Source organism: Oncorhynchus keta, chromosome 29 (assembly GCF_023373465.1).
Source record: "Oncorhynchus keta strain PuntledgeMale-10-30-2019 chromosome 29, Oket_V2, whole genome shotgun sequence".
NCBI classification, from domain to species: domain Eukaryota; kingdom Metazoa; phylum Chordata; class Actinopteri; order Salmoniformes; family Salmonidae; genus Oncorhynchus; species Oncorhynchus keta.
In genome coordinates this window covers 35,468,229-35,483,016 of record NC_068449.1, presented here as the reverse complement: position 1 = coordinate 35,483,016, position 14,788 = coordinate 35,468,229, and the positions used below count along the sequence as shown (strand labels likewise).

The 14,788-nt window shown below is 42.7% G+C and overlaps 1 protein-coding gene across 4 annotated transcripts in view; it reads left to right on the top strand.

The window, feature by feature from the left end:
• The window catches only part of LOC118362778 (calmin-like), a 45,058-nt gene extending 32,594 nt beyond the window's left edge, over nt 1–12,464 (top strand). For 3 of the 4 annotated variants that reach the window (XM_052486463.1, XM_035743378.1, XM_052486462.1), the window contains 10 exons: nt 166–249; nt 470–562; nt 684–877; nt 1,008–1,201; nt 1,506–1,588; nt 2,032–4,506; nt 6,445–6,644; nt 8,720–8,810; nt 8,955–9,013; nt 11,192–12,464. In XM_052486463.1, the coding sequence (XP_052342423.1) occupies nt 166–249; nt 470–562; nt 684–877; nt 1,008–1,201; nt 1,506–1,588; nt 2,032–4,506; nt 6,445–6,644; nt 8,720–8,810; nt 8,955–9,013; nt 11,192–11,333 (3,615 nt within the window). In that variant the 3' untranslated portion in view covers nt 11,334–12,464. The remainder of the gene's footprint in view (nt 1–165; nt 250–469; nt 563–683; nt 878–1,007; nt 1,202–1,505; nt 1,589–2,031; nt 4,507–6,444; nt 6,645–8,719; nt 8,811–8,954; nt 9,014–11,191) is intronic. The other variant, XM_035743379.2, reaches the window with a different exon arrangement.
• Nucleotides 12,465–14,788: the final 2,324 nt, after the last annotated feature.

Genomic DNA, 14,788 nt, shown 5'->3' with positions numbered 1-14,788 from the left:
CCCTGGTCAAAAGTAGTGCACAATTTAAGGGATAGGGTGCCATTTGGGAGGCAGCCCATGGCTATGCTAGATATGGAGAAGTTATGTATTAAAGATTGTGTTTGAGTTCGATTTTGGTGGCTAACAATTCATCCAGCTGTTTATTGTATGGTCGGTGTCCTCCAGCTTCATGGATGGAAACAGTCCTCACATCGTATCTTCAGACTGAACAACATCGCAAAGGTCCTCACCTTCCTAGAGGAAAGAAATGTGAGTATCACAGCCAATCACCAATGAATCACCAATCACCTATTTAGGGAAGTGTCTAATAAACATCCTGAAATTATAGATGAAGGTTCAGCTTTATTCCCTTCAATGATATTTATAGCTGAAGCATTTTTTTTCATATTGGGAGGAGCACCAGCACACCACTGTCTAAATATCCTGTTGATTGGTTGGATTGTTTACCTGGGTGTGATTACCTGCACAGGTGAAGCTGGTCAGTATTGACGCTGCAGATGTCGCCGATGGCAACTCTTCCATCGTTCTCGGACTCATCTGGAATATTATCCTGTTTTTCCAGGTAAAATCTCTCTCTATACTGTCTCTTTCTTCTCTCTCCTCCCTTTCTCTCTCTCCCCCCGCCCTCTCTCTCTCAGATATTAAGTAATGAAATAAGTGCTGAGTCTTCCTCCTTCTCTCAGATCAAGGAGCTGACAGGGAACATTAAGAGCCAGTTCCCCTCGTCCTCCAGCCTCTCTTCACTCCCCACCAGCTCCGACTCCGACAACTCCCACTCCAGCACGCCCTCCGATGAGAGGCCACGCTCCATCGCCATGAGGGATCATGGGAAAGCCATCAAGACGCTCCTGCAGTGGGTCCAGAGACGCACCAGGAAGTGAGTTGTGATTGGACAGCTTTCATATTCATAAGAGACAAACTCACAAATAAAAAGTGTGAGTTTGACTGCAATCATGTTCAAGTGTTAGTGTCAGATGTTGCTGACTTGCCGAGTCTTGTCTTGTCAGGTATGGTGTGGCGGTGCAGGACTTTGGGAAAAGCTGGACCAGTGGGCTGGCCTTCCTGGCCGTCATTAAGTCTATTGACCCCAGCCTGGTGGACATGAGGAGAGCTCTGCTGAGGACAGCCAGGGAGAACCTAGAGGATGCCTTCAGGACAGCCCACTATAGCCTGGGCATACCCAGACTACTGGAACCAGAGGGTAAATTATTCAATTCAATTCAGTTAAATTCAAACCAATTCAATGAATTGAGACTTTATTAATTGCCACAAGGGGCAATTATGCCAGCCTGATCCCAGATCTGTTATGGCTGTATAGCCAACTGCTATGGACGTTGTCTTGCCAAAATAGTTGACATGACAACGGCCATAGCAGTTGACAAGACAGCATAAAGAGATCTGGGAATGGGCTACAATTATGCTGTACAATCAGAGTGTATTAGAAGATTTACCACTAGTCGATCTTAAGTCCCTCTGTTATCATTCCCGCATTTCCATCTCCACAGACGTGACCATTAACCCTCCAGATGAGCAGTCCATCATGACCTACGTGTCCCAGTTCCTGGAGCACTTCCCCGGGATGGAAGAGGTGAGAGACTGCATCCCAAGGGCTCAGGTCAAAACTAGTGCATTATATAGGAAATGCGGTGCCATTTGGCTGCATAATATTTATCTCATGATCAATATATGATATATACAGTAGTTTAAACAAACCACTAGATCAGGGGTGTCAAACAAATGTTACCCCGCGGGCCGCATTCAGTCTTCACCGAGGTCTGGAGGGACGCCCTTAAAATGTATTATATTTCTCAAAATGTTCCTTTATCCTTCGCCTTTCGTTTCCCTGATTGTGTAGCTTTCGTTTCAATGGCTATTAGCAGGCTGGACAGAGTGAAGAGACTATAAATGTCGGTCTATTATGATTTCTACACAGCTTTGATTTGGTTTTAGTAATTTCAATATTGATTATGGTCGTAATTTTTATTTGACACCCCTGCACTAGATACACAAACCACTCTTTCTCTCTCTCAGCCCCAGGAGAATGTATCTGATGTGATACAGAGGAGTGTGTCGTCAGGTAGACTCAGCTGTCGTGTCAACGACTCCTCCCACGACCTGAGGAATGGCGTTCACCGGAGTCGGGACCGAGAGAGGCCCTTTGTGGTCCGGAGAGACTTAGTCCAGCACCCGCCCAAAATCTTAATCTCCTCTATCTCCGAGGAGCTCAAGTCCCCCATATCACCGCCCGTGGTGGAGCGCTCCCCGGTCAACGAAGGCTCGACGGTAGGGACCACACCCAGCCCTGTCTTCACCGTCTCCACTTCCAGCTCTCCGCAGCCCTCATTTGTCAACTCCGTCATCGGCTCTGTGTCCTGTGACTCCCCAATCAGTGACTCTGTGATCAGTTCGCCAGACTCCTGTTGGGAGCGCCTGCCGAGCGAGGCAGTGACGCCAGACAGGTCTGTGGAGAGCCGTAGCGATGGGTCGCTATGTGACAGCGGGGTATCCTGGGACATCCCTCCCTCCACACCCCATGGGGTCACACCTGATCTGGAGGATCCGTTGCCGTCGGTTATGGGGCCAAAGGCAGGAAAGCCTCAGGATGAGGAACATGAAGTGATGCCAGAGCTGTTTATCGACGAGGGGAACTACTCTTTTAGCTCAGTGGAGAGCACACAGTACAGGGCCAATACACAACTAGAAGAGGATGGGGAGGGAAGGGAGAAGAAAGAGAAGGAAGACGAGGAGGAGGCGTATAGCTACATTCTGGAACTTAGTGAGGACAAGGCAGCCAAGCAGAAGCCTGATCAAAGAGAAGGAAAGAACATAACAGAGAGAACAGAAAGTGACTCAGAAGGAATAGACAATAATACACGTCAGAGTAATGGCGTCAACAAGGAGCAGGGGCGGCCATCTTTAGAGTTCTCTGACCAGAAAAGGGAGAGTGTGTGTGAGGGTGAGAGTGTGTGTGAGGGTGAGAGTGTGTGTGTGGGTGAGAGTGTGTGTGAGGGTGAGATAGGTGGAGCTGTGTGTTCTCCTCAACACAAGGATACCAGCCATTCCCAGCAGGAGACCCCTGACCTGCATGAAAAGCCAAATCAGCAGGACGGTGTCAGACAGAAGACAGACAGAGCATCAGAATGTGCCAAGAAGGAAACAGTGGAACCATCTACAGATTCCAGAAAGGCTGGAAACCCAGAGGAGGGGTTAGCTATGGATCGTTCTGATAAAGCAGAGGGTCAAGCAGAGGAAAGGCACAAGCAGGTCACAGAAGAGTCAGAAACACAAAAGAAGATAAAGGACGTTCTGAACGGCCACATAGAGGCACAGGAGAACACTACGACTCAGGAGGTCACAGAGCAGTCACAACCTTATATGGAGATGGACCAGACTCAGACTATCCAGGGGGGATCCTCAGAACCAGAAGAGGAGAGCCATACTGGGCAAAAGGACCCGGAATCTCTGTCTTGCACAGACAATCGGCAGAGCTCCACACTCCCAGCAGAGGACAGAGAGGATAGGACCCAGAGCCCAGAGAGAGAGGCAGAGGTTGGGGATGAAGACCCAGACCTGTGTGAGCCCCCTGGAGGTGGCTTGGTTGAAAAAAGCGAGACAGCCCCTTGTGGTGGAGATGCTAATGTGAATGTTGTAGTTCCTGAGAAGAAGAGAGGGGCAGAAAATGGCCATGACAGGGTGGATGCTACTGTGTCTGGAGCAACAGACAACAGAGAAACAGTAGTGGAGGTCCCCCATCAGGGCACACCAGTGTCCATTATCCCCTTGGACATGGTGTACTACCCCCACTATGATGTCCCCATCTCCCATGTCACTGAGGCCTTCGTGGAGCCTAACCCTGGACTGGTCCTCACTGGGCCGGTTCCTCGCTCTCCTCCCTCAGACACACACACCAAGAACCAGTCTTTATCCCTACCGCCTGGTCAAGAGAGATACATAGAAAAGGATGTAGAGGATCATACTGAGGGCAGTCATAGTGAGACAGAGGCCTCTACTGTTGAAGAGACAGGGGACAAAATGTCAGACACAGAAAAGAGTGAAACCAAGAGTGTCAATGTGGCCTATACAGACAGTGAGAGGAGCAGTGCAATGGAGAAGCCTGAAAGTGAACCAATGGACTTGTTCCAAGCTGACATGAGTGGGGCCCTTGATCAGACAATGACATTGAGTGAGACTCTGGAACCCATGGACCTGTTCTACCCGGATACAGATGACTGTGGTCATGTAGAGGAACCAGAGAACGACGTGGAGACCTCGCCGTGGTCCTCTTCCTTCAGCAAGTCAGTAGAGACCTGGCCCTCAACCTTTAGTGTTGCAGCGCTACAACCAGCACCATCCTCAGAACCAGAACCAGAGACACACACAGACTTGCACACACATAGCCAGGGAGAGACTCATACAGAGACACACAGCAGTCCAGACTCACACATAAAAAGCCAACTGGATCTAGAAGCTCTCAGAGAGGAGTCAACAATGCAGAAGTATGATAAGGTAAGCCAGTATGTATGGACAACAAGGACAGATGTGTATGTGTGTGTGTGCATGTATGCGCGCCTCCTGCACGTGTGTGTGTGTGTGTGTGTGTGTGTGTGTGTGTGTGTGTGTGTGTGTGTGTGTGTGTGTGTGTGTGTGTGTGTGTGTGTGTGTGTGTGTGTGTGTGTGTGTGTGTGTGTGTGTGTGTGTGTGTGTGTGTGTACAAGGTGATCCAAACAACACCAGACAACATCAGAGTGACGTAACATTTCACACATACACATAGGACAATGTCACTGTCTCATTACGTGCAATAATCTGTCTGCATGTGTTATATTATCGGTCATCCTTTTCTCTGGTTCTATCTGACGTGTCTGTCTGGGCGTCTGATAATATATGCATTGTTTTGGTGTGCTAGATGTTCTGCATACTAAGTCTGATTTGGAAGTCATTTCATAAGCTGTGTTGACCAACCATGAATCATGAATCAATAATGAGAACGTTACCCCATGATTTAAAGGACGGACATTGGAGCTACTGTTCAAGACAGTTAAAAAGAAACAGTGAAATTTTTTATCAAGTGCTTTATTCTACTCTATATGACTACTAAGGCTGGGAATTGAAAGGGATGTCATGATTCGATATTATCGCAATACTTAGGTGCCGTTGTGATATGTATTGCGATTCTCACGATTCTATAGGTATTTCTCACTATATGTCTTCTGCAGAGACCGAAGGGAGCATGATAAATGAGTTTTGATCAGTTATGGAAATAAAAGTAATGAAAACATGTTGGCTCACTATTTCAAAAAGAAGATGAAGAACAAGCTATAGGATGAAAAATCTTTGAGTTTTGGCACAGGCACACCCGACCAGCGTTAGCTAATGCTACCTAGCAAAAACAAAGAAACAAAAAAAAATACATATACATATTTATATACTAACGGTCAAAAGTTTTAGAACACCTACTCATTCAAGGGTTTTTCTTTATTTGTACTATTTTCTATAACAGTGAAGACATCAAAACTATGAAATAACACATATGGGATCTTGTAGCAACCAAAAAGTGTCAAATAAATCAAAATATATTTTATATTTGAGATTCTTCATTGCCTTGATGATAGCTTTGCACACTCTTGGTATTCTCTTAGCCAGCTTCACCTGGAATGCTTTTCCAACAGTCTTGAAGGAGTTCCCACATATGCTGAGCACTTGTTGGCTGCTTTTCCTTCACTCTGCGGTCCAACTCATCCCAAACCATTTCAATTCCCAAACCATTAAAATTCCACAAATTCACTTTTAAGAAGGCACACCTGTTAATTGAAATGCATTCCAGGTGTCTACCTCATCAAGCTGATTGAGAGAATGCCAAGAGTGTGCAAAGCTGTCATATTTGAAGAATCTCAAATATAAAATATATTTTGATTTGTTTAACACTTTTTCTGTTACGACATGATTCCATATGTTATTTCATAGTTTTGATGTCTTAAACTATTATTCTATAATGTAAAAAAATAGTACAAATAAAGAAAAACCCTTGAATGAGTAGGTGTTCTAAAATGTTGGACCGGTAGTGTATGTATATATATATATGGATTTTCTTTTCTCATTTTGTCTGTCATAGTTGAAGTGTACCTATGACGAAAACTACAGGCCTCTCTCATCTTTTTAAGTGGGAGAACTTGCAAAATTGGTGGCTGATTAAATACTTTTTTACCCCACTATATATATATATATATACATTTTTTACAACAAATCAATACAAAGTATCTGTATAATATTGTCCAAATTCATATTGTGAAATGTAACTGTAGCAATTTTTCCCCCATCACTGATGACTAGCCAGTAACCCTTTACCCCCACACACACTACATCCATACCCTATTATCCTATCCAACAACCTCCACCATCCCCTTACACTCTAAAGTAGTCTCCCCCCCCCCCATGTGTGCTCAGGAGGTTGAAGTGAGAGGGGGCTCCAGGCTATCGGGCCCACAGGAATGGTGCTCCGTGCTGGGTGAGCAGACGGAGGGAGATGGGGGTGTGGTGGAGACAGAGATGGAGACCCACCTTGGAGCTGCTGAGAGCAGTGATCTCACCAGGCCTGATGAGGAGAAGTCTGCCTCTGCTGCCAGAGGAAACAATGAGACCATGAGGTAGGATACTATTCGTAGGTCCCTGGTACAGCTGGGCTATATCCAAAATGGCACCCTATTCCCTTTATAGTGCACTACTATGGGCTCTGGTCAAAAGTAGTGCACTGTATAGGGAAAAGGGTACCATTTGGGACGCCGCTTGAGAAACACAGCACAGAACATTATTTTTGGGGCAATGTTACGCAGCGAAAGACATGACTTCAGAACTGGGCCTCCCAGTTTGATAGAGCAAAATGCCTTAAATGTACTCAATGAAATGTGTTTAGATCTGGTTAGTCATTGATTAGATCTGGCTAGTCACTAATTTCCTCTCCACTAACATTAAGAAGCTCTAAGCAATTCAAATTGCATAATGACATACAGTGCATTCGGAAAATTTTTCCACATTTTGTTACTTTACAGCCTTATTCTGAAATGAATAAAATATTTTTTTTCTCTCATCCATCTACACACAATAACCCATAATGACAAGGGAAACACATTTTTTTTGACATTTTAGCAAATGTGTAAAAAATAAAAATGTAAATATCAAATGTACACAAGTATTCAGACTTTGTTTAAGCGCCTTTGGCAGCGATTACAGCCTCAAGTCTTCTTGGGTATGACGCTACGAACTTGACACACCTTTATTTTGGGAGTTTCTCCCATTCTTCTCTGCAGATTCTCTCAAGCTTTGTCAAGTTGGAAAGGGGGAGCGTCCCTGCACAGCTATTTTCAGGTCTCTCCAGAGTCCGGGCTCTGGCTGGGCCACTCAAGGACATTGAGATACTTTTCCCGAAACCACTCTTGCATTGTCTTGGCTGTGTGCTTAGGGTCATTGTCCTGTTGGAAAGTGAACCTTCACCCCAGTCTGAGGTCCTGAGGGCTCTGCAGTAGGTTTTCATCAAGGATCTCTCTGTACTTTGCTCTGTTAATTTTTCTCTCGATCCTTACTAGTCTCCCAGTCTCTACCGCTTAAAAACATCCAACCAGCATGATGATTCCACCACCATGCTTCACCGTAGGGATGGTGCCAGGTTTTCTCCAGACGTGACACTTGGCATTCAGGCCAAAGTGTTCAATTTTGGTTTCATCAGACCAGAGAATCTTGTTTTTCATGGTCTGAGAGTCTTTAGGTGCCTTTTGGAAAACTCCAAGCGGGCTGTCATGTGCCTTTTTCTGAAGAGTGTCTTCCGTATGGCCACTCTACCATAAAGGCCTGATTGCTGCAGAGATGGTTGTCCTTCTGGAAGGTCCCGCCATCTCCACAGATACTCCACTCTGGAGCTCTGCCAGAGTGACCATCAGGTTCTTGGTCACCTCCCTGACCAAGGCCCTTCTCCCCCGATTGCTCAGTTTGGCCGGACGGCCAGCTCTATAGCTCACACTGCAGACATGTTTTGGTACCCTTCCCCAGATCTGTGCCTCGACACAATCCTGTCATGGAGCTCTACACACAATTCCTTTGACATCGTGGTTTTTGGTTTTTGCTCTGACATACACTGTCAACTGTGGGACCTTATATAAACTGGTGTGTGCCTTTCCAAATCATGTCCATTCAATTGAATTTACCACAGATGGACCCCAATCAAGTTGTACAAACATCTCAAGGATGATCAATGGAAGCAGGATGCACCTGTGCTCAATTTCAAGTCTCATAGCAAAGGGACTGAATACTTATGTAAGGTATTTCTGTTTTTTCCCCAAAAATGTCTAAAAAACAGTTTTTGTTTTGTCATTATGGGGTATTGGGTGTAGATTGACGAGAAAAAAATATAATTTAATACATTTTAGAATAAGGCTGTAATGTAACAAAATGTGGAGAAAGTCAAGGGGTCTGAATACTTTCTGAATGCACTTTAATTCAATTATATAATCTACGCTGATGATGACTGATTCTGAAATGTTTTATTGCAATAATAGTGGCTTTTTTCTCTCTGCTTTAATGAGTAAGATGAACAGTATGTTAGTGACTGTGTAAATAATAACTAACAAGATGTTTTCTTTGTTCTGAATGATAGTGTTCGTACATTTTATATCTAGTAGAAACATAAATATAGCGCTCTCTGTCTGTCTGTCTCTCTTTCTTTGAACAGGAGGGAAGCTAACAGTGAGGGAACCACAGAGGAACAGTGTTCTATGTGTTCTACACCACTCCACCAGAGGAAGGTGGCTGGCTCTAATGAGGTTTGTTGCAAAACATTTCAGATATTTAGGAACTATAATTATTTCCTATGTAAGTATTTTACCATAAAATGAGCCTACAAACAATACCTGTGCTTTTATCATCATCCCTCATGTTTTTGGGATTGTAATCCCTCTGTCCCGTAGAAGGACAATCAGAAGAATGGAGCATCCAGCCGAACTCACAGTACCAAGTCTGACACCAGGTAAGAATATGAGTCAGTAGGCCTCTAGTCCCAAAGGGCAGGGTGCAGCATAACTGTTATACATTTATAGCTTATTATGTTCAAAACAGAGGTTTGTTGCACAAACCGTTTCTCCCTTACTCACTTGTCTGAGCACTCTTGCTCACTTGTCTGAGCGTAAGTCACTGGGTGGGGCTATCTTGTAGTTGCCATGACAACCCTCCTGTATGAGTGTTGAGGTGAGGCATCGTGGGAATCAGAGACACACAATATTCGACTGATACCATCACTCCTATGGGGCACAGCTTGGCTGGTGTTGTAATTGTGTGAAACATTTACATCATTACATCATCTACAGCCCTCTGGGGAGGGAGATGCCATACAGATAGTCTGTGTCCTAAATGACACCCTATCTCCCTTCATAGTACACTACTTTTGACCAGGGCCCATAGGGTGCCATTTAGGTCACAGCCATAGAGATAAAGGAACACAGCTGTCTGTAGCTCAGGAACAAAGATGTTGTCTTAGTAGTTATTAGGAGGACCTGGAGGAAATCTGACCAAGAAAAACATCAGATGCTAGTTGTATGAAGGGTATAACTAGGGCCTATAGTTTTTCCTGGTCGTGTCAAAACTCCCGTACCTAGTTACAGTATTAGTATGAGACTAACCTTGTCCCATATATCTTTTGCTCTTGCAAACTCCATTGCTCATGACAATGAATGACAAGGAGTTGGCATTATAGCACAAGCAGACTGGCATTCAGCCTATCCCAGACATAGTTCAATTATTAGTATCAGAAAGCTATTCAACATGAAAATAACTCTTCAGTCTGGATAAATGAAATCCATCCTGGGCTTTTGTTTTGGTGTCATTAGAGAAGCCTAACATATAACCGTTTTTTTATTCAACCTTTGACCCATTTTACCCTGAATTGTAGCTCTGCAGTTTATGTTGACATTATCTCTTCCCAGCTAGCACATAATGTTCTCAGAACCATATGTTTCATAGAGCTTGGTGAGAGCATGGTTGTCCTATGATTATTTTGCATCTAACCTTCTCACAACATTCTGGGAATGTTGCAGGATAGCCAGCTAGCGCATAACATTCTGAGAACCATATGTTTCTTAGGTGGGAATTTCAGTACCTAAGCCGAACGTTTCCCAAAGGTTTACTCGTGGTTCTATATAATGTTCTCAGAACGTTCAGAGAACATTAAGAAACAACTTTCTTTTGTGGGAATTTCAGTGCTTCACAATAACATTTTCTGAAGATTTCCTCATGTTTCTATTTAAAGTCATGTTCTCAGAACGTTCAGAGAATGTTAAGAAACAATGTTCTTCTGTGGGGATTTCAGTACTTCAGCATAGCGTATTCTGCACCTTTCCTCGTGGTTCTATTTAAAGTCATGTTCTTAGAACGTTAAGAAAACTTTCCATAAAAAAAAAAACAGTAGTAACATTCAAAGAACGTTCTAAGAATGTTATTTAAAAACATATACATTCCGTTCACAGCATCAACAATACTCTCTTTAGCCTATCTTGTTAATTAAGTGTGTTCAGGTGTGTTGGCCGTGCCCACTAATTGGCCACACATAATGTTAACGAGTGTGTTTATTTCCTTGGATGGAAATGGGGTCTGCTTGAATAGACTACAATGAACAGTTTAAAAAAAACATGGCACGCTAGCTCCATCCTGGTGGCACAGTGAACTAATTCCATTGATATAGAACAGAAGATCATAGGTTCAGAATCTCACTGATGCCATGGCACAATAAAACAAATGCATGTGTTTGCATGATTAATGCCTAAGCAAATTAATTTCCAGGTGTCATATCTGTGTTGGGGTTCCAAACAGTTAACTCATTATTATTAAAAGTCTTATTGAAACATGTTCTCAGAACATTATTTAATTGCCTTCAAATAACCTATTATTTCCATTCTCAGAAGGTTAGTAAACCCTCTAGGAAAACCTTCAGAGAACCATAGTAGAATGTTTTCAGAACCTCCCTGCAACCTAAAAATTCAGGTTCTCAGAACAGGCAAAGTGGAAACCAAAAATGTACATTCACACAATTTCCAAGAAACCAGATGTGTTAGCTGGGTTTAAAGTCTGTTTGGTTCTGTCGACCTTCTGCTGAACCCGGTTTTCTCTCCCTTTGTGTGTGTGTGTGTGTGTGCGTGTGCGTGTGTGTGTGTAGCTGGAGGGAGATGAGGACTCCTACTTCATTGACAGAGTACTACATTCTCCTACTTCTGTGGCTGCTCCTCTACTGCCTGTTGGTGTTGCCACAGATCGATTACAGGAACCTGCCAAGCCTTCTGCTCAACCTGGAAAAATGAAAACACACACATACTGCGACACATGTACATACTGATACACACATCACAAACATGTCACACACGACACATACACACGCATGTACACACAACACTTTTTTTTTATTCCAGAATAATTTATAAAGCTGTTTAGAGATTCTGCTCTTTGGCTTTTAATGTGGCTTGCATTGATATGCTTAAATTGTAAAGACAAACCTATAACTTTGTATGTTTTTCTGAGTTTATTGATGTACAAAGAAAGAAGCATTCTGAGGGCTATTTAATCCGTAGCGCTGAAGATCCTCTTTATAGCGCGATTGACAATTAAAAAGTCAATGTTCCCGCGGTCGCGGAGACTGCATTCACGGTAAATGCTGGATATGTACGCGGATCGTCAGCAATCATCAGCGATACTTTGGCAATACGGATTGAATCCAGCCCTAAGAATGTAGGATTGCACGGTGCACAATTATAAAAAATGTTTTTGTAGGTATACAGTCCATGAAGCGTTGCAGTGACCCATTTACATAAATGGCAATTTGGGTGGAAGTAGAATAACATGTATGTTTCAGAAACGTCCCCGATGTCCTTTTTGAATTGACTTGGAATTTGATAAGAAAAAGTGTGGCCAATGAGTTATGCAGAAATATTTACACATTTAAGATAATGCACAACCTCCATTGAGCGATTAACTTATTAAGGTCCTGCATTCTCTTGAAGGTACTTGTCTTACAAGCTCAGTGGATTCTGTACAGGCTTGGGATTAAAATTGTCAGTTGCACTTTTGAACCAGAGTATGTGAACTGCCAAAGATACAGTGTTTGGAATGCTGGATAGACAATACAAAACAAATTCACCATTAGCAAATTATGAAATATAAGTGTAACACAGTTTAAATAGTTTTGAAGTGACAATACTGATTTACTAATAATGTTGGTTTTATTTTAATAATATTTTAAGAATGCTGGAGTAAATGTCTATGGATCAGTTGAAAATACAGTATATGAATGGATTTTTAAAGTGTGATTATTAATTCCTTTATTAAATGCTATGTTTGTATGCCTGTGGGTTGTTTTTTTAAACTGCTGTTATTGATTCAGCCATGCTTGAACTTGTTAAAGCCTTTCAATAAAAAGAGAATGCTTTATGATTAAATGTTTATTTATAAAATACCTTTTATTTTTAAACAACATCTGTAATTAAGTACAGTACTATCATCATTTTTTGCTGTTGCGTTTTTAATCATTTTAATCGGCTTAGTTTACAGCCACCTAAATCTTCGATTTCCCCTAACAACAAGCACAGAATTCCTACACATGGATAAACCAAACTGGATTTACAGTGGGGCAAAAAAGTATTTAGTCAGTCATCAATTGTGCAAGTTCTCCCACTTAAAAAGACGAGAGAGGCCTGTAATTTTCATGACAGGTACACTTCAACTATGACAGACAAAATAAGAAAAAAAAAATCCAGAAAATCACATTGTAGGATTTTTCATGAATTTATTTGCAAATTATGGTGGAAAATAAGTATTTGGTCAATATCAAAAGTTTATCTCAAAACTTTGTTATATACCCTTTTGTTGGCAATGACAGAGGTCAAACGTTTTCTGTAAGTCTTTGCAAGGTTTTCACACACTGTTGCTGGTATTTTGGCCCATTCCTCCATGTAGATCTCCTCTAGAGCAGTGATGTTTTGGGGCTGTTGCTGGGCAACACGCGCTTTCAACTCCCTCCAAAGATTTTCTATGGGGTTGAGATCTGGAGACTAGCTAGGCCACTCCAGGACCTTGAAATGCTTCTTACGAAGCCACTCCTTCATTGCCCGGGCGGTGTGTTTGGGATCATTATCATGCTGAAAGACCCAGCCATGTTTCATCTTCAAATGCCCTTGCTGATGGAAGGAGGTTTTCACTCAAAATCTCACGATACATGGCCCCATTCATTCTTTCCTTTACACGGATCAGTCGTCCTGGTCCCTTTGCAGAAAAACAGCCCCAAAGCATGATGTTTCCACCCCGTGCTTCACAGTAGGTATGGTGTTCTTTGGATGCAACTCAGCATTCTTTGTCCTCCAAACACGACGAGTTGAGTTTTTACCAAAAAGTTAGATTTTGATTTCATCTGGGCATGGACATGTACTGGCTTAAGCAGGGGGACACGTCTGGCACTGCAGAATTTGATATCCTGGCGGCGTAGTGTGTTACTGATGGTAGGCTTTGTTACTTTGGTCCCAGCTCTCTGCAGGTCATTCACTAGGTCCCCCCGTGTGGTTCTGGGATTTTTGCTCACCGTTCTTGTGATCATTTTGACCCCACGGGGTGAGATCTTGCGTGGAGCCCAGATTGAGCGAGATTATCAGTGGTCTTGTATGTCTTCCATTTCCTAATAATTGCTCTCACAGTTGATTTCTTCAAACCAAGCTGCTTACCTATTGCAGATTCAGTCTTCCCAGCCTGGTGCAGGTCTACAATTTTGTTTCTGGTGTTCTTTGACAGCTCTTTGGTCTTGGCCATAGTAGAGTTTGGAGTGTGACTGTTTGAGGTTGTGGACAGGTGTCTTTTATACTGATAACAAGTTCGAACAGGTGCCATTAATACAGGTAACGAGTGGAGGACAGAGGAGCCTCTTAAAGAAGAAGTTACAGGTCTGTGAGAGCCAGAAATCTTGCTTGTTTGTAGGTGACCAAATACTTATTTTCCACCATAATTCATTAAAAATCCTACAATGTGATTTTCTGGATTTTTTTCTCTCATTTTGCCTGTCATAGTTGAAGTGTACCTATGATGAAAATTACAGGCATCTCATCTTTTTAAGTGGGAGAACTTGCACAATTGGTGGCTGACTAAATACTTTTTTGCCCCACTGTATAAAGTGTGTGTAGTTATGTGCAAAAGCCATACTTTTACATGACTTCATGTCCAGCAGCTGTCCATATGAATTCTAAATAGATTGCCTATACAGACACTGCATATGTTAATGAGATCTATATGGGCTGTGTGGAGGTCTGCATGATTATGCCCAAGGGACACAAAACATACTGCCTATCTAATTGTGAATGAAGTGACCTAGTACGGCCTCAGAGAGGTCACCTTTTGTATTGGAACCCATTCTGTTCAAAAGCACCAGTCAAGTGCAACGGGTCGTTCCACGAAAAGAGGGCCTTTTGCTTCCCTTTGATATTTTAAGTAGAAATTGTGCACCAATATTGCATTTTGGTGCAGCATTTTGGCATGTCATTCCATGTGCTCTCTAGGGAAGATTTGAACCCACTTAACCCCAACATTTCTCCAAGTTTTCACCATCATTGTGAAGCCCTAGTTATTTAGTTTCTTTGACAAAGTCCTTTCTTGAAGATGATTATTTATTTCATGTGATTAGTAATTCATTTACGTCTGTCCCTTATTTGAAGGTCAACCCTGTTACGTGAACTGAACTCTCATTTTAATATGGTGGAACTATTCATAAAATAAAAAAAAA